The sequence below is a fragment of the Podarcis raffonei genome, chromosome 4, assembly GCF_027172205.1.
Source record: "Podarcis raffonei isolate rPodRaf1 chromosome 4, rPodRaf1.pri, whole genome shotgun sequence".
Taxonomy (NCBI): Eukaryota; Metazoa; Chordata; class Lepidosauria; order Squamata; family Lacertidae; genus Podarcis; species Podarcis raffonei.
Window position 1 is genome coordinate 24,954,478 of NC_070605.1, and position 24,498 is coordinate 24,978,975.

The 24,498-nt window shown below is 39.2% G+C and overlaps 2 protein-coding genes across 4 annotated transcripts in view; both read right to left on the reverse strand.

Annotated features, from left to right (window-relative positions):
* CENPJ (centromere protein J) overlaps positions 1 to 24,498 on the reverse strand; it is a 209,777-nt gene that overhangs the window by 94,835 nt on the left and 90,444 nt on the right. The window lies entirely within an intron of this gene.
* The window catches only part of PSPC1 (paraspeckle component 1), a 60,005-nt gene continuing 36,009 nt past the window's right edge, over positions 503 to 24,498 (reverse strand). Inside the window, exons 7-9 of one of the 3 annotated variants that reach the window (XR_008330129.1) lie at positions 2,238 to 2,336; positions 1,437 to 1,544; positions 503 to 600 (exon numbers count right to left, since the gene is read on the reverse strand). Coding sequence is in view for 1 of the 3 variants with exons in the window: in XM_053385833.1 (XP_053241808.1) it covers positions 22,169 to 22,354 (186 nt within the window). In the remaining 2 variants the exon portion in view is untranslated. Of the gene's footprint in view, positions 637 to 1,436; positions 1,545 to 2,237; positions 2,337 to 21,546; positions 22,355 to 24,498 lie in introns of those variants that run through there. The other 2 variants (XR_008330128.1, XM_053385833.1) reach the window with 2 other exon arrangements.

A 24,498-nucleotide genomic window follows, 5' to 3' on the forward strand; every position in this document is an offset into this window, starting at 1 on the left:
CCACTTGATTGATTTGTCTACATGTTGTAATAATTGTAAAGTGCTGCACTTTCTACTTTGAGTCCTTTTTGGCTGGAGAACGATCTTGATTACCACCAGGGCATGATCAGTGTTGCATTTGGCATTGTGATACGAATGCACGTGATACGAATGCAGTTCAGTGTGGATGAACTTTCTGCACAAAGCAGAAAGTGTAGCCTCAAATCAAAACTGATTCCCTCGAACAAGCTCTACTGAACTGCCCCAGAGGCATTTATGAAACAGGTGGGAAAGTAAGTATATGCAGTAGGTATATTCATCCCAGCTGGATGTTGATTACTATAAACAAAGCAGTAGTACTTTTTTGAAACAACAAATTCATTTGTTCCATTCATATAGACTGATAGGATATATTGTCCCCAAATAACTTACCAGAATAGAGAAAAACAGCAGTGAGTATGGGGAAATGAGGTAAAACAGGCCAGTTTTGTTTGAAAGCAGTTAATGAGAACATTCCGTAATGTTCTGGATACTGGATTTTTTTTTAGGTAAATGAGCAGATCAATATGGTACATGGAGTCAAATAGTTTCCGCTCAAATTTCCATGAAGCATTCTTCACACTGAAAGTTGAATGGCATTTTTCAGCTTTATCCAGCCTGTTAAGAACAAAAACAACAACCCCAAAACATTTGTACAATCATCTCTAGCAAGATAGGTATTTGCAAAACTTTTGGTGCAATGAATTTTGATACCTCTAGCTGGCCAGGGCGCAGCCTGACTCCCTCCTTTGGCAATCCTCGCAGAACTTTTAGCCCAATGGTTGCCATCAAATTGATTGTAATTAATTTTATAATGAAATGATTTTAGAATGTTTTATCGTTTTACTGTTGTTAGCCACTAAAAGACCTACATTGGCTCCCAATTGTTTCTGAGAACAATTCAAAGTGTTGGTGCTGACCTTTAAAGACCTAAACAGCCCTGTATACCTGAAGGAGCATCTCCACCTCCATCGTCCAGCCCAGACACTGAGATCCAGCTCAGGAGGCCTTCTGGCGGTTCCCTCACTGCGAGAACGGATGCTACAGAGAACCTTCTTGGCAGTGGCGGCCACCCAAGGGAACGCCCTCCCATCAGATGTCAAACAGATAACATCTACAAAACTTTCTGAAGGCAGTCCTGTAATGAGAAGTTTCTAATGTTTGATATTTTCTGTGCTTTTATTATGTTGGAAACCGCTCAGAAGGCAGCATTATTATTATTATTATTATTATTATTATTATTATTATTAATTGGTTTCATTTTAAATCTGTTAACAGTCTTACAATTTTTTCATCACATAGCACTCATGCTTGCACTATTAAGTCATGAGTTACATGGAATCCACACAGAAAAAATACCCACACTCTAAATTTAAATGTCATTCTTGTTTTATCTCTGGCAGCTTTAAGCTACTTACCCTCCTCAAATAATTCCTTTTGTATTCCCGACTACCTCTGGTACAGTAGTTGATCGCCTGCAACTCCACATAGTATAACTGTCCCAAAATATACCTTGCGTACATTCACTAGGAAACAAGAAAAACACAAATCAATAGCACTTCATACCGATTGGAATACAGAGCCTAGAAACAGTGGGTTGACTTCAATTGTGGTTTTTCCTTTGCAACAACCACAAGAGTCTAGATACAGAATTTTGGTTGTGTTCCATTATTCCATTCTGCTATGGATCAGCCTTTGGGAAGGAAAATTACAGGCAAAACAACAAAACTGGGGACCCCAGTTTGCATAAGCAGAAGTGCTTTCTGTTCTAACTAAGGCAAAACCATCACTGGATACAACCCAGAACTGCAAATTACATGACAGCAGATCTGTTTTACATATGATAAATTCACGGTAATAAACTTGAAGTTTGCCAAACAGCAGCATCAAGAACATTCATGTTTCTTCAAGCAGCCACACCATCCCCTGAAAGAAGTCCTAGAACACCCAAAGTTCATAGGTCCATATTGAGATCAATGTGCATCTGCCCCTCTCAGAGCAGTTTCTACAGGCCCACAGCTCATCACAGCATAATCCAGCAGGCAAAAATTCATCTACCCATAAGAGATCAAAAACAAAAAGATATCTTCAGACATGTGTCTTGAAAACCCTTTGAAATTTTCCTCTCCCCTGCTTTGCAAAAATGTAAAACAATCAGAAATAAGCCATCATGAATCTGGAAACCAAAAGACGACTGGGGAATGGTGGAAGAAAGATACCTGAAACTGAAGAAAGGGTTCAACTTCCTCTGCTATATTCCTTGGACAAAGCACTCCTGAAGTACATCTTCAACTGCACTTCAGCATCATAACCATTTCCTAGAAGAAAAACAATTAAAGCTTATTAAATGATCATCTACTCTTAATTTGGCATGTCAGACTGTTTCCCTGCATCAGGGACATTCATCAAAAGGGACAGTTCACATGGTGCTACATGGTACCCCATTTAATAAAGATGATGCGATGAGACCTCCCTCCTTTAATTGTATCAATGCATCAGATTGGAGACCCGTTTTATATCAACGTTTGTTCCACTAAGGTTGCTCAAGAACTTAGCACATGCTATAGGGGGTATAGGTAATTCTTCACTCCCAGCCAGAGAGGGCAATGAGAGGCAGAGAAATTTCCTCTACATTTTTCAGAACATCCTTCCATGACAGTTTATCAGGCTAATGCACCCCTAGTGACTAGGGCTTTCCTTCCGCAAGTGGCTGGAAACACATATGAAAAGACTGATGCTCCCTCACATTTCCTGCTGAGGAACATTCAACAATGGGTGTGACTTTGTAAAGACAAATAGTAAGGCAAAAATATTAATGTTTCTGGGAATGTGGTGGCCACAAAGAGGGCATAGTCAAAGCCAATTCATAACCATCCATTATTTTAACTAAATATGCTCAAATGGAAGAAGCCAAACAATTTCATCCATTGCAGAATCCACTAATTTAGTTAAGTGATCATCTACTTCTAGCCTATGTCTGCAGAAGGCCAATCCGTGTTGGAAATGGATGGTGAAATCTAAGAGGTCAGGGTGGTGACAGAAGGTTCAGATCCTGAATAGGGTTTCAGGCACCAGGAGGTGGGACACTGCCCATACCCAGGGTCTAGTAGAAGCAGAATTAGATGCAGTATGCAAATTTAAACACATCTCTATATGTACTTAAACATATATAAGGCCATTGAATCCAGCTTTGCAAAACACAGGTAAAATTTTGCGGTGGTCTTTTTAAGTAGCCAAGTACACCCAGCCCCAGATCAAAGAGCACATTTCTTTCATCGTGTCTCCAAGGTGATATTTCTACAATCAACACTTCTTCATTTACTCAGCTACATATCATGAAATGTGGTGGTGTCATATCCAGAAAGCTATAAAGTCTAACTGTTCAGAAAGTGCTTTCTCATTTTAGTTTCTCAGAATGGCGCTAGACTTTGGTCAAATATTGTCAAATAACAATCATACATGTTAAGTATTAATTTTAAGAGACTATACATATAAACGCATATTTTCAAAAATATATATTTTTCTAATTAAAAAAACTTAGTTAACAGATTATGAAACAAAACTCACTTTTTAGAAGAAATCTTAATGAACTATTGTAATATTTAACAACATTATTTAAGAATTCTTACAAATGTCAGTTCACTGGACAGTTCTACTCTTTGACTTTTATCCTGGGAACACTAGTGTCAGCCTACAATCACAAGATTTTGAAAAAATCAATTCAAAACAAATGAAGTGAACTAAGAGCAAAACACAAGCCAGTTTTTAAACTGTTGTGGAAAGTAGAAAACATGTCAATGCTTTACTCAGTATCACTTTCAGTTGGCTCTGTACCTCCATCAGCATCAAAGTCCCAAGCAGCAGTGGTAAGCACCCCCAATGCCTGTCATTGCTAATCAATGGCAGCATAATAAAAGAAAAGCTTCCATTCTTGACTCCATGTAACATTTGACAATATTTGATCAAATAGGCAGCCAACTGGCAGGGCTTGACTGGTCAAACTGACCAACACGCCAACCCTAAGGCACTTCCTGACCACATTAACAGGCTTCCAAACACCAGTTAATCCAGGGTTTCAATCTCGTATTCCAAAGCATTGCAGCTTAGCCAAATACACCCAGACAGCCTAGCAAAAGGACAAATTATCCTTCTTGATCTGGTGCTGCGACCAAACTCCATCACCAATAGTATTGCGCAGTTTATTTTTCAGTGTGTGTGTGGCATGGAGGAGGGTATCCGTCCTTCCAACAGCTATCACAAGTGTAAACTCGGAAAAAGCCTTTCGAGTGACCTTACCTCTCTGGCACCTGCATAATGCTCTTCAGGTGACTTGGAGCTTTTAGGCGCATGCATGCTGAAAGTAAGGAAGGTGCAAGTTTCTACCCCACTTGCATAAGTCCTGGATGTGCTTCAGTTGCATATAGGATTGCGACTCCTGACATTTAGGGTAAGCAGCTGCCCAGTGCAGAATTCTGTACTTTGACTTGCTGGCAACAGATACCTATGCATTCTTCCCTTACTAAACTTTGAAAGGAGATTTTACAATCAACAGGCTTCCTCCATCTTGTAGTCAGAACATTTCCCATCTTTCCAAACATTTGAGACTGACTAAACTTTTTCTTGGCTTGCGATTTTACTGTTTACATCCTTTAATCTGCGGCAGTTGTACCTAAATCCTTCCCAGCCATTACAGAGAAGCCTTAATTCTCAACTCTTGGATAAGATGCTTGTCTTGCTGAAATCTAAGTGATATTTGGCTGTTTATATTGGTGCTATGATACTACATTCTTGACACATTTGTAATTTGGGGAAAAGTAAAAAATTGCAATGTTACATACTAGTGTTTGTTTGTTTTTCTTACTATATTTGGAACTTACCATTTAAAAAAATTATCACTGCCTACAATGATCTCTGGTGCAGAGTAAGAGGCTAGAGCAAGCCCCAGTGCACATCTTGCATCAGCCACAAATTCACTGAAGGTACCATCTAGCTGTGAGTCCTCCAAGACCCAGTCTCTGCTGGCTGGCACATTTCCACTTGACTTGAGATGGCAGGGCCCTGACTGACTCCAACCCAAAGACTGCTCCTGCTGCTCCATGTGGACTAAGACAATCAGGGTGAGGTCTAGTTTAGGAGGTTGTTGCTGAGGGGAACAGTTTGTCTCATATTTACAATGCTAAATCCTATCTTAACTTATCAATGGATTGTTTACCGTATTTTTCTGTGTATAAGATGCCCCCTTTTTGGGGGGGACTCAAATTTAACAAAATTTGCACTATGCACTCTCCATGTATAAGATGACCCCCCCTTTTTAGCATAATTTTTAAAGGAAAAAACCTAGTCTTACACACGGAAAAGTACAGTATATTTCAGATGTTTTGATTAGCCTATTAACCACAGAAGTCCACAGGTGACAGGGACCTTGCCCCCTGCAATGCAGGAATCTCAACTAAAGAATCTATGATTCTGCTTAAAAACCTCCAAGGAAGGAGAGTCCACAACCTCCTGAGGAAGTCCATTTCCACTGTCAAGCAGACCTTACTGTTAGAAAGTGCTGTTGGAATCTCTTTTCTCTTAACTTGGAAGCCATTGGTTCAGGGCCTACAGTCCAATGCAGGTGAAAACAAGCTTGTTCCATTCTCCATGTGACCTTTAGATATTTAAAATCATAGAATTGCAGAGCTGGAAGGGACCATGTGAGAGCTAATCCAAACACCTGCAGTGCAGGAATCTTTTGCCCAATGTGGGGCTCGAACCCATGACCCCAACTGAGCCAATTTGAAGGTGGCTATTGAATCTCCTCTCCTCTTTTCCAGGCTAAACACACCCAACTCCCTCAACTGTTCCTCATAAAACTTAGTTTCCAGACCCCTGGATCATCTTGGTTGCCCTCCTCTGCACACGTTCCAGCTTGTCAATATCCTCCTTTGTATGGTTATTTAAATTTTGTTATGTTCTTTAATCTCATTATCGTAAGATGTAGTTTTTAGATAGGTACATTGTTTGATCTTTTGAGCCACTAGAAGAATGTTTTGCTCCCGATCGCAGAAGTAAAAGCATCATAAATGATGGCAAGTATATTGGGTTGCCTTACACCAGATATCCTCTTAAAACCTCAACAGCCCATCTGCAATATGTGGATAATACTGACCGAACAAGGTTTTGATAAAATGGTTGAGAAACATTAGAAGTCTTGTGAACTCAGTACGGCTCAGTAATATTGATCAGTATAATTTCCCCAATCAGAACTAAATTGTCATGTTCACTTTATCCCCCAAAAGTTTGGCAAGATGTTTATTCCTTCCTTAGGTATAGCAATGATGCTGAAATGAAGAGCGACTCCTGGAATTGAAGCTGTTCAGTATTAACTTACATTCTCTTTATCAATCCATTAAACTGATTACCTTTTATGTGCAGCATTTCAAGCAACTTTGTAGCCCCATTATGTCCTTTCCAATCCGTATTTCTCAAGTTTATTTAGGAAGATGCCATGTGTGAGTAAGTCAAAAGTTTTGCTGAAAGAGAGATATATAGTCTGTTGACGGTATTCCCTTTCAAACTAAACCAGGGTTGCTGTTTTTAATCAAGAATGGGAATTGGGCAGGTTTGTAAAAGCATTGGTGCTTCTCATTTTTTCCAGCTTCTCTCAACCCCAATCCTAATAGCTACTTCAATTTTACAATTGGGTAATAGTTTTAAAACTAATCCTTGCACTAAAATCCAAGAGGTACAACTCACATTCCAGTCACATTTTTATAACACCCATTGAAGAGTCTTAAGCTAGCTGTTTAGATTTAGATGTATAATGAATGGTGCAGAATATAGTTTGCTTGATCTCAACTCAGAAAACTAAAAGTACACCATCCCATCCACCACTTTTCCGCTGGTATTTTTGCCATTGATCATATATACGTAGGAGCAGAGCAGCCTGCACAATAAGCGTTTGCTCTGAATAGTGAACAAGGCACAATGGCCTGCCCTTGCGGACAGGTCATCTCACTTTGGATATGGGGAATGATCATGTGCAACACGTAGATAGGTTGTCCCCAGATGGAATGAAAAATCGCGCTGAAGTAAGCCTACCACACATTAAATGCATAACAATGTGAAACAGCCGCTGCAAAATGCCAAAAAGATCTGAGAAAATTTAATGCTATTTTTCATTACATTTGGTGTTGTTTTATTCTTTGAAAGCCACCTATGGCTGAACGGTGGCCTAAATCTCTTTCAAAAAACTAAGTTACCCCAAACACGCAATGCCAGTTTTAAGGGATGCACTATCAGACAAACTTCCCTTTTCTGTGCAATTGTCTTCATTATGCAATATCTTCCCTACCAACCTGCCAGTTCTTTGCCCGCTCCCCATCCAAAGGTACTTAGTAATTGCATGGAAATGTATCAATTGTTTTGTTACACATATCTGCCCCAGTGAATGTGAGAATTGTGCTCCAGGCAATTACAGATACACACTGCATTGCTGAGCCAGAACAGATTGCAGAAGTACATTGATCAGGAGTTGCCAACTTTGGGAGGGCTTGAGGGCTCATTTGAAAACTAAAGGAAATTGTCATGGGCACCACACACAGCAAAACCTAACACAATGATTACAATAGAGCGCTTCTTTCAAACCAGAGGGGAGGGAGAGTAAAGCACCTTGTAGGCACCAAGGCAGGCCAGGGGGTGGGCAGGGATGTGTGCTTGCTTGTGGGTTCAGTGTTGGCAACCCCTGACATTTATAGCGCCTCCTAAAGTGACAAGTAGTGAGAATATAAATTTCTGTGTTAAAGACATATTATAGTGTCTGTGGACACCATGGTGCCCTTAGGAACTGTTCCCATTTTTTTAAAATAAATAAATAAATAAATAATAATAATAATAATAATAATAATAATAATAATAATAATAATAATTAGGTTGGGTGTAGCCTGTTCTTTCCAGGGGATGTTGCCTGCTTTGTCGGGTGTGTAGGTGGTTTGCTTTGTTTCAAGTTGTGCTTTGGGTATCACCAGTTTTTCTTATGTGAAATGGGTATCACATGCTATCTACCACCTGTTTCTTATGCTTGCTGGCCCAAAAAACTTGGGGAAGCTCCCGTTTTTAAACACAATATTGGTATATTATTGATCTTCTAAACATTCTGTCTCCATTGTTCTTTAAAAGGTTTTCTGAAACAAATTTTGAATGCTTCTGTACTCAGTAAACAGCTAACTAAGTTACAATTCTGATTTGTCCAGTGTGTAAATATGTTTGATATACCATCAAGGAAGGGAAGGTTTAAGCCTCTATCTTTCTGGTCATTTCTGCCGGCCTCACAGTTTGAACTTTCAGTATGAATGTATATTCATATACTTATCAACAGATTACCTTCTAAGACATTTAAGAAGTTAAAACCCAAGCCTCTTGTAATTTACATATTTAATGCTTTGGACTTAGCTATGTCCTAATACAACAAAATCCTCAATTTAGGCTGTAACCCCCCTTCTACTGTCTCCCCCCCCTAATAAATTACAGTGAGACAGAAGTATACACAGAAGTGGTGATACACCAGACTTTAAAAGAGGAGTTTCTTTATGCAAAGCTCTTTCAGTATCAGGCCCCTATCTTTAATTCACAAGACTTCAGTGAAGAAAGTCACTATACCTTCAATACTATATAAAAAGGGTTTCTTGATTTTCATATTTTCTCTCATCCCTTGTTTTAGTTTCAGTACTATTAACATTTTAGAAAAAATGACTCCTTTATATTTGTCTCAAAATACTCAATTAAATGTTTTTAATTTCAGATCCCACCCACTTCAATATTATAAAAATTGCAAAAAAATTACCTAACACAATAGTTGATCAGAAAAGGACGTTCCACTGCTGTGGACTCAATGGCCAGGAATAGGAATTGCTTTACAATCAGAGCATGTCCACTATCGTCCACAGAGAAAGGGAAAAAATCCACTTCTGAGAAGAAATGTACGTCGCCTGTCTTAGTTATTTGGGGGGGGGGGGACACATAAGTAAAAAAAAACACCACCAAGATAAAAGTTATCCTAGATGTGCATCCACGGACTGTACAGAACGGACCTCCGGAACGAATTAAGTACTTAACCCGAGGTACCACTGTACATGGTGAATGTACATGAACAGACAGGCAATTTCAACGAACGTCTTCAGGGATCTGAAGGATAACGAAACATGGTTCGTTCTGAGTCTTTAAAATATTGCCATTTTAAAAAAATGAAAAAATGGCCAAGGCAGCAACAGACACCAAGCAAAGAATTAAACATTATGGGGAAACCGATGCATAAACTGACTTCTTAGAACCTAAGGATGGCTCTGCTAGATCAGACCAAAGGCTCATCTAGTCCAGTATCCTGTATCACACAGAGCTGCCAAATAGATGTCCGTGTGCAACACAAGTGTCTTCCTTGACCATATGTAGCAACCAACCGAGTTTGGGTGGACAGAGACACTGGTGCTAATATGTTCAATTACATGTAATCTGAAAGACACGTTTCCCCGTTTTGTGTTGGCTGGACATTAGCAGTTCTGTGCTTGCAGAATACGTTATCCTTTGTGGATTTAGTTGCTGTTGGGCCAAATAAGGCAATGTGAATGCAACACAATGTGCCTTTTTAAAATAAAATTTCATTATTGATGTTTGTGTGTTAGGGGCAAAAACCCAAAATATTTTAACCCACTGGCCTTCAACCGGTGGGTTGCAGCCACTACAGGCTTGCAGCTTAATAAAAGGTGGACTGCAATACCAACACTACTGCCATATTCAATATTCAAATTCATGTTTGGGTTAAGAGTGGATCCCAGGTCTGAAAAGACTGAAGACTACTGTTTTAAATAACATATAAATCAGGGGTGGGAGGGAATGCTGTCTTTCCAAACAGTAGTATAATGGATCTTCCATCTTCTTTGGGCTGGGTTCAGCTGAGCGAGTGAGTTAGCAGGAAGCAGCACAATGAGTCCTGACAGTGCAACAGGGACCGTGTGCAGGGGGAGGTCAGGGGAGATTGTTTCCTCAGGCAATCTGAAATGCCTGTGCTGCAAGAACAGCTCAAGGAGTACGGCTTTGAATTCCACCCTGCATCTGTCACAAGTCCAATTTCACAAAACTGAGTAAAATTTAAAGCATATAATAATAATAATAATAATAAATTTTATTTATATCCCGCCCTCCCCAGCCGAAGCCGGGCTCAGGGCGGCTAACAACAATCAAATAATCAAACAATCAAATAAACCAACATTGTAAAAATATTTCATTATAAAAATTAATTAAAATCAAGTTAATGGCAACCATTAAGCAAAACTCTGTGCAGGTTGCCAGAGGAGGGAGTCAGGCTGCGCCCTGACCGAAGGCCTGGTGGAACAACTCTGTCTTGCAGGCCCTGCGGAAAGATGTCAAGTCCCGCAGGGCCCTAGTCTCTTCTGACAGAGCGTTCCACCAGATTGGAGCCGCAGCCGAGAAGGCCCTGGCTCTAGTTGAGGCCAGCCTAACCTCTCTGAGGCCTGGGACCTTCAGGATGTTTTTATTTGCAGACCGTAGGTTTCTTTGTGGGGCATACCAGGAGAGGCGGTCCCGTAGGTACGAGGGTCCTAGGCCGTATAGGGCTTTAAAGGTTAAAACCAGCACCTTAAACCTGATCCTGTACTCCACCGGGAGCCAGTGCAGCTGATATAGCACCGGATGAATGTGGTCTCGCAGCGAAGACCCCATAAGGAGTCTCGCCGCGGCATTCTGCACCCGCTGGAGTTTCTGGGTCAGTCTCAAGGGCAGCCCCACGTAGAGCGAGTTACAATAATCCAGTCTGGAGGTGACCGTCGCATGGATCACAGTGGCTAGGTCAGGGCGAGAGAGATAAGGGGCCAACTGCTTAGCTTGGCGGAGATGAAAAAATGCCGCCTTTGTTATAGCTGTAATCTGCGCCTCCATAGAGAGGGAGGTATCGAAGATTACACCCAAACTCTTAACGGACGGTGCTGGCACTAACTGCACCCCCGCAAGAGACGGGAGTTGCCCCCTCAATCCTATATCGTCCCGTCCCAGCCAGAGGACCTCTGTCTTCGAAGGATTTAACTTCAACCGGCTCCCACGTAACCATCCAGCCACAGCCTCCAGGCATCTGGTCAGTGTGTCTGGGGCCGAGTCAGGATGGCCATCCATCAACAGATAGAGTTGGGTGTCATCGGCATACTGATGGCAACCCAGCCCAAAACTCCGAACAAGCTGGGCGAGGGGGCGCATAAAGATGTTAAAAAGCATCGGGGAGAGAATCGCACCCTGAGGCACTCCACACACCAAGGAGTGGCGCGATGACAATTCCCCCCCAAGCGCCACCCTCTGTCCCCGACCAGAGAGAAACGAGCGCAGCCATTGGAGGACTGTGCCCTGGATCCCCACGTCGGCAAGGCGGTGGTCTAGGAGTTCGTGATCGACCATGTCGAAGGCTGCTGACAGGTCTAGAAGAATCAGCAGCCCTGACCCGCCTCGATCCAGCTGCCTGCAGAGATCATCTGTTAGGGCGACCAGAGCCGTCTCGGTCCCATGACCAGCGCGGAAGCCGGACTGGAATGGATCGAGAGCCGATGTTTCATCCAGAAACCTACCAAGCTGTTCAGCAACACTTTACCAAGCAATTTTGCTAAAAAAAATACTTGTGAACTCAAAAGCAGAGGTCCAAATTAAATCCAATTCAGCATCTGAAATGGGCAGCAAACATACTGGCAAAAATGAAAGTACCTGACCATAGCAACTAAGGTATTCACTTGTAGTCTTTCTTTTTTCTTTTTACTTGCAACCATTAGGAAAAAACCATGGGGTATTCTTTAAAGACTAATTACAAGTGTGCTGGAGCTGATGGAAATATACCTGAAGGTCCAAGAGACTTTTGGGTTGGATCCACAAATTGCCTTGCATGAGACAGTCCCCACCCCCCACCCCAAATCACTTCTACAATTTCCCAACTCAAACCCCTCACAGCCCATTCCCCACAATTCTAGAGCACCCCAACCTTCAAAAGCAGCTTTTCAAAGGAGATGCAGTGGAAGTTTGTTGCAGAAGTGGACTTTTGCTTGCACTTCTCTGGTTTCAACTCTGTAGATTTAGTTGATAAACTGGAAGAACAAAGCACTGCTTGTTGCATATGTCATTTTCATATCTACTACGTGAGTAAGCAAAGTTTCTATGTTCACATGATGTTTCTTTTTTGGTTTTAATCTTCTATAAGGTCCCAATAAACATGACACAAACTTTTGTGAAAGTTTAGGAATCATCAAGAGTAATCACCATATTTGTGTTGCAAAATTCTCAAGTCTCTTTGGATTCTTCTGAATAGTACAGAAAATGCTACAATTAATTTGGAAAATCATGCTAACAAAAAAATCACATTTCTGACAACATAATATAATAGAGGGAATAGAGATTCCCATATAGTATCTGCATTTCGTAAATATTTTCAAAAAGTGGATGGTTTAGGGCATGAAATCACCCTTTCAACACACAAATTTCCAACAAATTAATAGATATATTTATTCTTTGACCCATTCTTTGATAATCCTAAAAGTACAGAGATATGAGGAAGCTATGAAGTAGGCAACCCACTCTTTGAGGGAGAATATCCATACGCCCCTAATAACGTTCACCCCAATTCAGATGCAAATAAATCTCGTTAAGAAGATGATTAGAAAATTATGAACAGAAGTGTCTGTTCTGGTTTCTTCAAAAGCACACAGCAGAATCCTAAATATTTGATTGGCTTGGTATATTTTTCCCTGAACAAAGGGCTGTGTAGGGGGAGGTCTCTGCCATCTAGTGGCTGAGGACAGAAAATACACCAGTAGGTACTCTTTTGTTTCCAGCAACTCCATTTCTTAATCTCTCTGGCTTAGCGCCTTTTTCATTTCTCCTGTGAGTGCCCTGTTCCATTCTTTTCTGTTTTCCAAGTGTATTTAACTACATTGGCTTGATGGCTCAGAGGCTGCATTTCTCTTGCTTATGAGACTGTTATTTTTGTACTTATCCTGTTCTCGGGGGTTTGTTGTAAATTAGGTTTTTGTCTAAGCTTGTTTCCTGCATGCACCATGTTATGTTACACTGTTTGACACTGGCCAGTTTCTGTTTGCTTATTCACTGAGGAAGCAGTCGGCTTGATTGTCCCCTTTCCCTTATGTGCTGCTTGCCCTTTGCCTGAAGCTGGACTTGTTAGAATATGGATTAAGGTCACTGGCAATGAAACACCACCTACTTTCTCAACTAGTGCATTTCCCACCCTTGACCATTAGATGGCCCTTTGTCCAATAAAAACACCTTACAGGTGAGTACAAATGGTACATTTTAGGAAAGCAAAATGTGCATGATATAGGCACACCCCTTTGGGTTGCCATATTTTCAACATGAGATCACATCCCTACAGGATGATTTTCAGAATTCTTCCACAATGCAAAATTACACACAACATCCTTGGCATCACCCTTTCTGTGTCTAATCTTACCTTTTGACTGCAGGAGGCACCAGGATAAGGCCAGTGTCCTAGTTCCACTTCCAAAACAGTGTCAGCAGGTTTTAAGTCTTTCTGAAGATCTAACTTCTTAAGCCACATCATGCATGTGCACGAATGACAGGGAAAGGAGAGTAAGTTTGCCACAACACATACATATGGCCTAGTTTTTTCCATATGCTCCTATACTTTATAATCCCTCTGTTAAAAAACATCTAATAAGGACAAATTTATGGTTTAATCAACAGGTTTATGCATATAATATGACACCAAAGGAGCATTTTTACTGAACATCTCCTCACATAATACATGAAGCACAAAGGTCACAAGAGCATGCTATTGTATGTTTGAACAATTAGTTTTCCAAAATGATCAGCAAGAATTTGTAAAAATGAAATAGAGTCCAATGTTTGTTGTTGCCTTGTGCTGTCTTCTGCTAAACCAATATTAAACTGATGAATAGCACATTTAAAAACCTGTGTTATAACTTCCTTGAATTCCAGGACCCATTTGTGATCCAGGTTCTCATGTCATGATAATCCATGGTTAACATTATCAAGGTTTATCCAACTACCCATGGCTTGTGAACATGCTTTATTAATGGTTAATAAACTATGCTTAAGCCATTGGGCCCAGCTCAAATGACCAAATACACCATGGTTTAATAAACTATGCCTTACCATGTGTTTATCTAATTAGTCATTCAAACAAAACCACTTCCAAGGTATATTAATGAGGTAAAAAATCATTCTTAAATAAAAAACCTTTAACCTATATTCATTACAAGGTATTGCAAGAATACTTTTGAGTAGCTATAAATGATCAGTTCATTTTAAGTAATGGAAGAGTATCTGTAGGTTGAACTTTAGTCCCACCTAAATCTAGTTTAAGTAAATTATATAAGGGCTTAATGAAGACTTAAATGAAGCACTAAAAGAACCCCCAAGCAGAGATTATAGTACCACATTTTTCATAAAAGTATGAATTCTAGTTGTAAAGATTAAAATCTGAAGGAAAAGGAAATCTGATTTCACCAAGTGTTCAACAACATCCACTATTCTGCAAATTTACTATAGATAGGATAGGAAATATATTTAATCTGAGGCAGTCAGTCCATGTACTATATTAATGAAATCTGTTTGCAATTTTATGGGAAGTGTCTATTTCAGAAAGCATTGCCAGTATAATTTCAAACCCTACATATTTAAATTTGTCTTCCAGATCAACATACCACAGGAAATTATGGTTTCCCATTAAAAGCACAGGCCTTCAATGCACACACAAATACATATTTTTCTTTCACACACCACAGCAGAAGACTGCAAGCTTACCTTCCAATTTCATACTAGACACAGTTTCCTGTGACAAGTTCAGATGAAAAGGGGGAGGAGAATGTGAACCAGAGTCTATTGCATGTAATAGGAAGCCCAAGTTTCCTGTTGAATCTAAACACGACTATTGTCTTATTTCATGTTTTTGCCTCATTGTGATGGTTAGACACTAAAATGTCAAAAGCCCTTCATCTTCCCACAGAAAAGCATCACCTTGCTTTGATAAAAAAATTGAATCCATCTTGCCAATAGAACATCTTGATCAGACGTTTTCCATGGTAAAGTGTTTCCTGTTCATTTTCTTATTTTATTTATAAATATCTTCCTATAAAGTATCTCAAAGTGATTTAAACATAAGAACATCAACAATAAATTATTTAAGCAATTTATAGACCCCCCAATACACGCTTTTCTAAGCAGTGTAAAAATTATAACATCATGATAATGATGTAAATACATACTGTCACTAAAAATCCAGAATCAAAATATTAGAACAAAATACTGAGCAGTGCAATCTAAATATTCAAAAGTTGTCTAAAGCACATCATGACACCTCTTAGAGGAGGAGGTAAAGAGAGGGTGTTCCAGGAAATCAGCACCACTGCAGAAAAGAACCAGTTTCTTCATGCCACAAACCATACTGATCTTATTGCTATGTGACGTCTGAACTGATCTGGATTAGTTCTCAGTTCTTTTTACATCTTTTTACATGCTAAAGCTGACCAGTCACTCAAGTGGCTTTTATTACAATTTGTTATACAGTCCTTTTCACACCACAAGGTTTTAAACAAAACCCTTCTCAAGAGTCATACAGAATTACAAGCTTCCCGGGTTTTTCCCCTACAGGTGGAAGCAGCAACTAATTGGGTGGAGAACGGGTGTAAAAGGATACTTAACCCTCACCTTCCTTCGCTGTTTGTCCACCTAAAATTATCCCACTCCCATATGCTTTTCTCCCCAAGAGATAAAGTTACCAAAAGCTTAAATAAATCCAAGAGTTTAAAAAGCCAGTGCAGACACACTACAGAAGAAAAGCAATGTGACTGGTTATATTGGTATACTGTAGCTGGATTTACTCCAATAGCCACTGGTGACTAAAACCCTCCTTACCTTCAATTATATATCTAGCTGTATGAAATGTTTGGTGCAGTAATATTAGGTATTAAAGAGTTTCTGAATACTTGTTCCTTATTCAACAGTTGAATTTCAGATCTATCCCCCAGGTGAGATGCTCAAGATGTAGAACAGTAACATTTGCTAACATTCTAAATAATTTCCAGTAAAACAATGTGGAAAGTTCATTCCAGGAGTTACTCACTCTTTGTTTATAAGCAGTGAGAAAGTATGGATGACAATAGCAATGGGGAAAGTGAATGTGGACACTGTAACAAATAGCTTAACTGTAACGAAACCTTTCAAATACCTTTTTGAAAACATCACTTTTACAGAACAGACCAAGAACTAGCTTTTATCCAAATGATAACTAAATTAAAAGATATCTGAAGGGGCAATAGCAAAGATCAACAGTTGTACCCCAAAGGTAACACAGAATCAAATCATTTTCAAACTCGTTAGCACAATTTTTGGTTCTCAATTAATGATGAACTCGAAATGTATGTATATTAGCAATAAGCCTTGGCATATGCAGTTTTCACTTAGGATGTTTCAGAAGCTTCCATGCTGGATTTACACACACACACACACACACACAGCTTTGAATAAAGTTTGAAGGGCCTTAATTGCAAAATCCTAGGTTCAATTCTCTATCTTTTTATGATGACAACTTAACTTCCTGTATTAGTTCCCAAATTTTTTTAAAATCACAAAGTATGCAGCTAGTTTCATAGAAAGGAGAAAGATCAGGATATACAAGATGACTCACCTGTTTTTCTTGCTTCTAAAAGTATCGTAAAAGTGGTGATTTTTGTATGACCCATCAGAGGATGCTGCAGATACTTCCCTGGCTTTAGAAGCCGAAGCACTGTCTTTTAGTATATTTTCTGTAAACTAACCGTACTAGAGAGTTGGATACAATCAAAAATATTAAGTACATTAGCAGAAATTAAACTAATATGGATAGAAAGTTACATGTTCCTTATAGACAAGAGTTGCAGCATGGAGGACTGTTTTAGGATAATGAGTAGTCCTTTCTGTTTGTTATCACTCATGGCACCTTGTGAATAACATTTAGAAGTACACATTTATTTTCCTTTGTTTTATAAGACTAACACACCTTTCTGGATTATATAAAATCTATTGGTCAAATGTAAAGTCACCTGAAGTATTTTCTAAGGACAACATCAAACCATGTCCTCCTACTTAAGCAATAGGACGCCCTGTTTCTTTTTTTCTTCCAGTCCCCACCACACCACCAAAATCTGCTCCAGGGGTCCCCCAACCCTCCAGAACTGATTTTTGGAGGCATGCCGGTAGCTGCAGGGGGGAGGGAAGAAGAGAAGTCGCCTTGTATGTTGGCTCTCACCCCAAATTTCTATAGTGCTCCACTATATACTCCTCTAAATGCTTTATAACAAAAAGATACCAAGCTGGAACAAACAAGCAAGAGACATCAGTATACACACACCATAAGTCAGTTCAAATAATGAACAGTCAGCCCAGATCAATGAACAATTTTCCAGCTTAACACCCAAGTCTGATGACTACATATTTCACCTGCCCCCTAAGTCTGCATGGAGAAACGTCAAGTGACCTGTCCTGAACACAGAACTGCACGACTTGGGTGCTACCACCAAGAAGGAGCTAGAAGTTAGATAAAGAACACTGAGTTCTTTCAGATAGGCAATAGTAAGACCGCTAGGTTAGGTCTTAAAATTCAAACCAAAATATTCTGAATTTGTCCTGTAAAACAAATGCGCCTGTCTTTAGGACAAGAGGTTGCTAGAATTTGGTTATCTGATTCCAACAGGTGCATTTTGTAACTGTTGTGATTTCCAAAATAATTTTCAGAGGAATCCCCATATAAAATACATTTCAGTAATCTAATCTAGTACTTAATGTGGTAGGAATCCAGGACGGTATCACCAAGCTGTGAGCTCATCTAGAGTTTACAAGTCACCAATCCCCACCTACTACTATCACCTCCAGTCAAGTTTGATTGCCAGTTTATTAATTCTTGCACAGTATGTTAGGCATTCCAACTATGATCTCAAATTTGAGGAAATGGAAATGCTTAATGGTTCCACTAGCATACTGGTAACACTGAAATACTCCAGTGTTATCAGTCTCATCCAAGAGATCCTGAAGCTGGCTCAATGTCAGCAACTATCACATTCATAAACTAAGATATACTGAAGAATGACCTATTTCCTGCATCTAAAGGATCCGAGGAGGGAATCTTGCTTTTTAGTTTTTTATCTGTAAATTGCATCAAGTGAACTGGAGAACCACTCTCCTCAAGGAGATATTCTGTTTTATGGCTTCAACAATCCTCACTTCACATCTTGAGTCAACTAGGAAAAGGTAGGATCCACAACACGTGGGAAGGGTTTGGCAAGACTCTTACAAGAACCTTGCAAAACATCCTTAGGCTGTTACAACTGAAATTTATCCAGACCAGTTTTAACTGAGGAGACTTCTGATTTAGATGCTGTAAAAGAAGAATCCAAGTTGGATGAGATGCAAGAGGTTTTGGTAACCACAGCAGGTTACCAAAATCATCATCAGATGGGGCAGTGGACAAGACAAGTATTACTCAAATCAATTCTACAGGATGGCTTTGCCATTTTCACTGACACAGAGTAAGTTCTTCTAATTTGTGTGTTTGTCAGATTGCATTTCCACTTAAACTGGAAAAGTTGTCCCAACATCTTAATCATTGTATTTCTTCATTATAGTACACCTAACCAGGAGAAAACAGAAAAATCTGATCATAAACATTATTTTATGTTGATTGCATATCCATGAAATCTAAAGTATATTTTGAAGAACAAAACCAGAATAAAAACCATTGGTGTATATTTTGAGATTCATATAATTTAAAAGTTCACAGGTTACGGACTCAAGTAGGAAGATATCCTTAGAGCAGAATCATAATCATGCTATAGAATTCTATGAAATTTTACTTTATTTCAATCCCCGTACAATATATCCCAGTAAAATGATGTGACAGGATAACATTTCTGCAGTGTACCTACTAACTTAACTTTTAGTTATGTTCAATAAATGTTTTGCTTATTAAAACTTAACACAATGGCCTGGTTCCCATGTCACACAAAGCCAACCCATGGATTAGCATAAATGCATCAGTGTGTAGAATCTGGGAGAGGAGATCCCAGCTGCTTTGCTCTTTCCCTGGTTGTTCTACTGCTGTGCCACGCTAAGCCATAGTTTGGGCTCAGTGTGCCACCTGAACACAGGCTTACAGCTCAACCAACACTTTTGTTTTTATTTTGGATACCAAAATGCTTAAACTAGCCTTAAACAAAGTACTGAGTTCTAAAATTCAAATAAAGTTCACAGAAAACATTAGCTTTCGCTCCAACACTAAAAGCGAAAACTGAGAAGTTTGACATTAATATTGAAAAACAATTCCAAAACAAAAAGTTATCAAGGAACATGTGGTAACTAAAGTAATAGCTGAACTGCTTTATCTTGCCCATTGTTATGTTAACTTGTGTGCTGTGGCTTTCTGAAACGGAAGTAGTCATTAGGTCACAAAGTTTACTTGAAGTTTACATGAACTATCACTGGCTTAAGTCGATACCACACTTTCAAAAAAATATACATGACGTGACTTGTGGGGGCTGTCATTTAGTTTTTTTTAAAAAACACATGCAAACTACCTCAGTAAATATATAGTGAATGCTGGAATTAGTAAAATCAATACAATTTTCTACACATTCAAAATTAAATATAGAAAAGTGTTAAATGTGTGTTCAATAAATGGGAAATTGCCTAAAATCTTGTAAACATCAGGAAATGTAGCTCATTGTTCCTCCAAGTGTGCTCCACTAAAGATAATGGGGCTCACAACACCAAGAGCTGTCTCAAGCCCTTTGAAGCATCATTTCACACATTTACCTAATGAAACCATTTTGTATGAGATCGGGTAGTAGCATTAAGGCAGGAATTCATCCATTAAACTGCATGAATAACTATTTCATCAATTAAAGCGTCCAACAGTCCTGTGGCACCTTAAAGACGAACAGAATTATTATGGCATAAGCCACCATAGTCCACTTCACCAGGGGTTGAGTCACAGATAATACAAGTTGTTGCGGGGTGGGGTGACTGTAAACAGTGAAGTCCGAGGTCATCAGTTGCTTGTGAACCATTTAGTTATTAATATTTTTACTAACAAGGATTTACCTCCTACATCTATTGCTTGTATTGTGTAGAAGAGTAATCTAACATTCTCCAGTATAGCCCACTCTCAGGTACCTCATTTTCTAGTGTTGCAAGTGTTGCAACTCTTGAGAAAGTATCAGAAAATGCACCAATAAAATTTTATGCATACAAGTCATTTCTCAAAGAAATTCATCCACATTATCTCTACCTTTCCTTTTTAGAAAGCTGAGAGTAAAATGAGGGCAGGAAAAAGCCATTTGCTCTTACGTTTAAATGGCTATCATCTTCCTGCATTATTTTACATTTCACACCTGCCATATGATGAGGATGGCTGCTTATTCAGGATCCAAACAGCAGCATACAAATATAAATTCCTGGAACTGATAATCCAGATCAGATTTTATACAAATTTAGTTTATGCAGCACCCATGAAGAGTAAAACAAAACACCCACCCAAAATCAGTATTTCTAAAATGTTACACTGATGAAAATATGGTCACTAGGGTCCTGTCTTGGCACAGGAATACAGGGTTTTCCTTCTAATTATTTAAAAAGTCCAACACTCATATTGATTTAGCAGAAATAGAAATAAGGGGACAGGTGTTACCACATATTTTGCAAAACCATACTCAGCTCACATAATATACCATACTTATTCAGAAGGACTGGTCTTCCATATAACTTCAACACGCTGAGGTTTAGTAGAAAGTTACCTAACAGTATTCCTATGCAAACATGCAATATTTACATTAATGAAAAACATTTTGTAGTATAATCACAATACTGGTATATAAATATTGGTATATGTTATTAACTTCTCATCCCTCTACTTAATATCCATTGTATAACTGGAATTCCCAGTTTTATTTTATCCAAGCTTTTGTACATTGCATCTACTTTACACCATGCCTTTAAAAAGCTAGGTAAAGGTTGCACCAACAATCCTATTGAAAATGTGTGTACTTAAATGAAACAACCAAATGCAAACTCGTTTTGCCCATGGTAAGAGCTAAACAGCAGCAGTTATGATCATTATCTGTATATATATAGTAAGCCAGCTCCCTATAACATGGAAGATATTTTCTTTCATGCTGTCAGATAAAAAACATATACAGTACTAGTTAAGAGCATTGGAAAAAGTAACGTTTTCAAGGAAGGAAAGGTCTTCAAACCTATACTGCCAACTCATATTCTTTATGAATCTTCTGCAAAGGCAATAGCCGACCTACACAATCCATTGAAACCCTTAACTACAGGGCAAAATACTGTTTTAACACACAATTACCAGCCAAGTTAACAAGATTTTGGTTTTCTTAAAGAATATTTGAGTTTTGTTTCCTGCGAAGAAATTATTATTCATAATCCAAAACCACAGGTGAATATTTACTACTTGGAGATTTTTCAAGACTCAAAGTGTTTATTTGAAAGCTGAACACAGGATACATTATTATGACATTCCCATTGCAACTAGGTTTGTACATGTTGGTGAGAACAACTTAAAACAGATCTATAAAGTCTTACTGAATGTTTCAGATGTTCTAAAGTTGCACAAGCCTCAACATTTGCTCCATGAGTTGTAAGCTGCACTTTCATTTCCATACAGTCACAATCTATAAAGCATTTAATTTTCAGAAGATAGGCTTTATGAAGAAAAACGAAAATCTATGCGTACAATTAGAAAGTTAAGGGAAAGAATTCATAACAATGTTTCAAAATCATTTAAGCAGATCTGTATTATATTTTATTGTAAGTATGGAACTCACAAATTTCACAGCATGGTCACATTTTATTTTGCTGAAGTCACAAACATCAGACATGCAAAATGAAGCACATTATTTCTGCTCTACGTTAAAGCCTAAGACTGAATACAAAAAAGTAAGTTTTACTCCCCCACCCCACCCCCCAAAAAAGTTTGGTGACTACATTAACAATAAAACCGTTTTCAAGGTAACAGCTAAAATTATAAAGGCATAACACCAGATAGTCAATCAGTTTTCTCAGAAGTAAGAAATAAATTTCAGTATCTGCGACGCTTGTTAGGTCCTTCAAAGCTGCCCCCAGGGTTTCCTCTACCAAAGCCACCGGGTCCACCACTGACGGCACCTACACCACCCATAGCCGGCTGAGGAGTTTCGGAGCCTGCCCTACTAACCATAGGAGAACCCATTTGTGGTGGGCCTCCTTGCGGAAATCTTTCAGAATGCTATTTTAAGTCCATTTAGAACCATTTTAGTTACAATAAAACCAAGGGGGGGAAACCAAGTGGCGTTTTCATGAAGATCGCAGATAGTCCAGCAGAATCAGGATGACACATAGAAGGAAGAAAGGAGCAATTAATTTTAGTCATTATTTTAATAATAAGCTGAAAAGTAAATTAACTAATGTTGCGCCCACCAGTATATTAAGACAAAAGGGGAAGGGATCTAACATCCAAGTTTTTTTTTAAAAAAAAAGAGATAAAAAATGCTATGAGAAACAGTTTCTAAGCCACCCTGATCATTCAATATAAAGAGCGAGACAAAAGTATAATAAATATATTTTGTAGATTATCCTGTACGGTATATGTGTAAAGTAGTATTTCTTCTTGAAATAAAGTAAGCAGAAGCACAATTCATTTTCTGTTGGAAGACATATCTATACTTTAAATGGTAAGTAAAAACCAGCTATAGCACATTTCAAGTTAAAGGTAGACTAATTTAAGTTAGAAGAGGAAATAAGTTTTAGAGAAGGGGAAAAAAGGAGCCAGATGCCATTAGCTACCTGCTCATTCTCATTCAACCGCCACATACTGCCCCAAATCCTTTAGGCATTTTTATTTAAACCTGTTGTCAGCTGAAAAACTAACAACAAAATCTGCTATTATAAAATTTGCAATATATTTTTTGCATTATGATATAGTTTCAGATTATACTCATTTTCAGATATACTCAGAAAACTCGTATGTTCAAACTGAACTAATAAGTTAAGTTCTTACATGCTCTTTTGAATCTAGGAGCATTAATTTAAATATATACATTTTTAAAAAGTCCCCATCTGACTTCACTGCTGTCTATTCTCTAGTATTATCTGTGTATACCTTCCAAAAATCTGGAAAAGAGGCTCAGCCATTTAAGAAATTACAAAGAATTGGAGAGCTCAATTGAGCAAATAATATAAGACAGTGTACTGCAGTTGGACTGGGGACCTAGGAAACAAGGCTTCAAATCCCCACTCAGCCATGAAGATCAGTGGGTGACATGGGACTAGTCAAAGTCTCTCAGCCCACCAAGAAAAACTGGAAGGGAGACGTCCATCTTAAGCTCCTTGGAAGAAAGACAGGATACAAATACAGTAATAAACTTCCTTCACACTTGGATCCAAAAGGCGTTGTTGTATAGGCTGAAGACACTTCCACTTCCACACACAAACACACACACACAGAATTCCAACAATTCCCAATTTCTACTGCTGGTCCGAACACCAAAGCCCCCCCCCCCCACTTCAAGAATGGACTTTCTGGGGGGACCAGGGGCTGCATAGTAATGCGGAAGTAAAGTCGTTGATTTTTTTTTAAGTGTGCTAGTTGTTCTTTTTTTTTAAGTTTACTAGTTCTTTGAAAAAATAACCAGCTGCAGAGAAACATTCCATTTTCTAACAGCACTGTCATAGCTCATTTCCAGAAGTCTTCATAAATGATTATGCTAGAAAACATTCAAGCTATGTTGATAAACGCAAATTCCATCTCCTTTTAGAGCACAATACAGTGGACCCTCTAGTTATGTACTGCTCTGGATACACAACTTTCGGGTTATGAACACGGCAAGCCCGGAAGTGTATACTTCCGGGTTTTGCCACACGCACATGCGCAGAAGCGCTCTGTGCGGATACGCAAAAACGCTCAATCGCGCTGCATGCAGAAGCGGCGCCTCTGCCTACGGACTTTTCAGGTTGCTGACAGACCCCCAGAACGAATTTAATTCATATCCAGAGGGTCCACTGTATATTGTCCTTCCCTTTATTAGATGTTAACATAATACAGGCCAATTTCCTTTGGTTCCCTTATGAGAAGGGTTAGAGAAAAAGGCCCACCTGCCTCTGTCAGTATTCTACATGGGACCTATTAAACTAACAACCGTATTTTTCGCCCTATAGGACGCACCGGCCCATAGGACGCACCTAGTTTGGGGGGGGGGGTCAAGTAAAAAAAAATGATTTCCCCCCCGCAGCTCTGGGAGCAGTGGACAGGCTGCACGCAGCCTGTGCGCTACTCCAAGACCTTCTCCCTGCTTTTGTGGGAGGTGGCGGAATTCCCCCACCTCCCGCAAAAGCCCACAGGAACCCAGCGTGACTCCTGCGGGCTTTTCGACC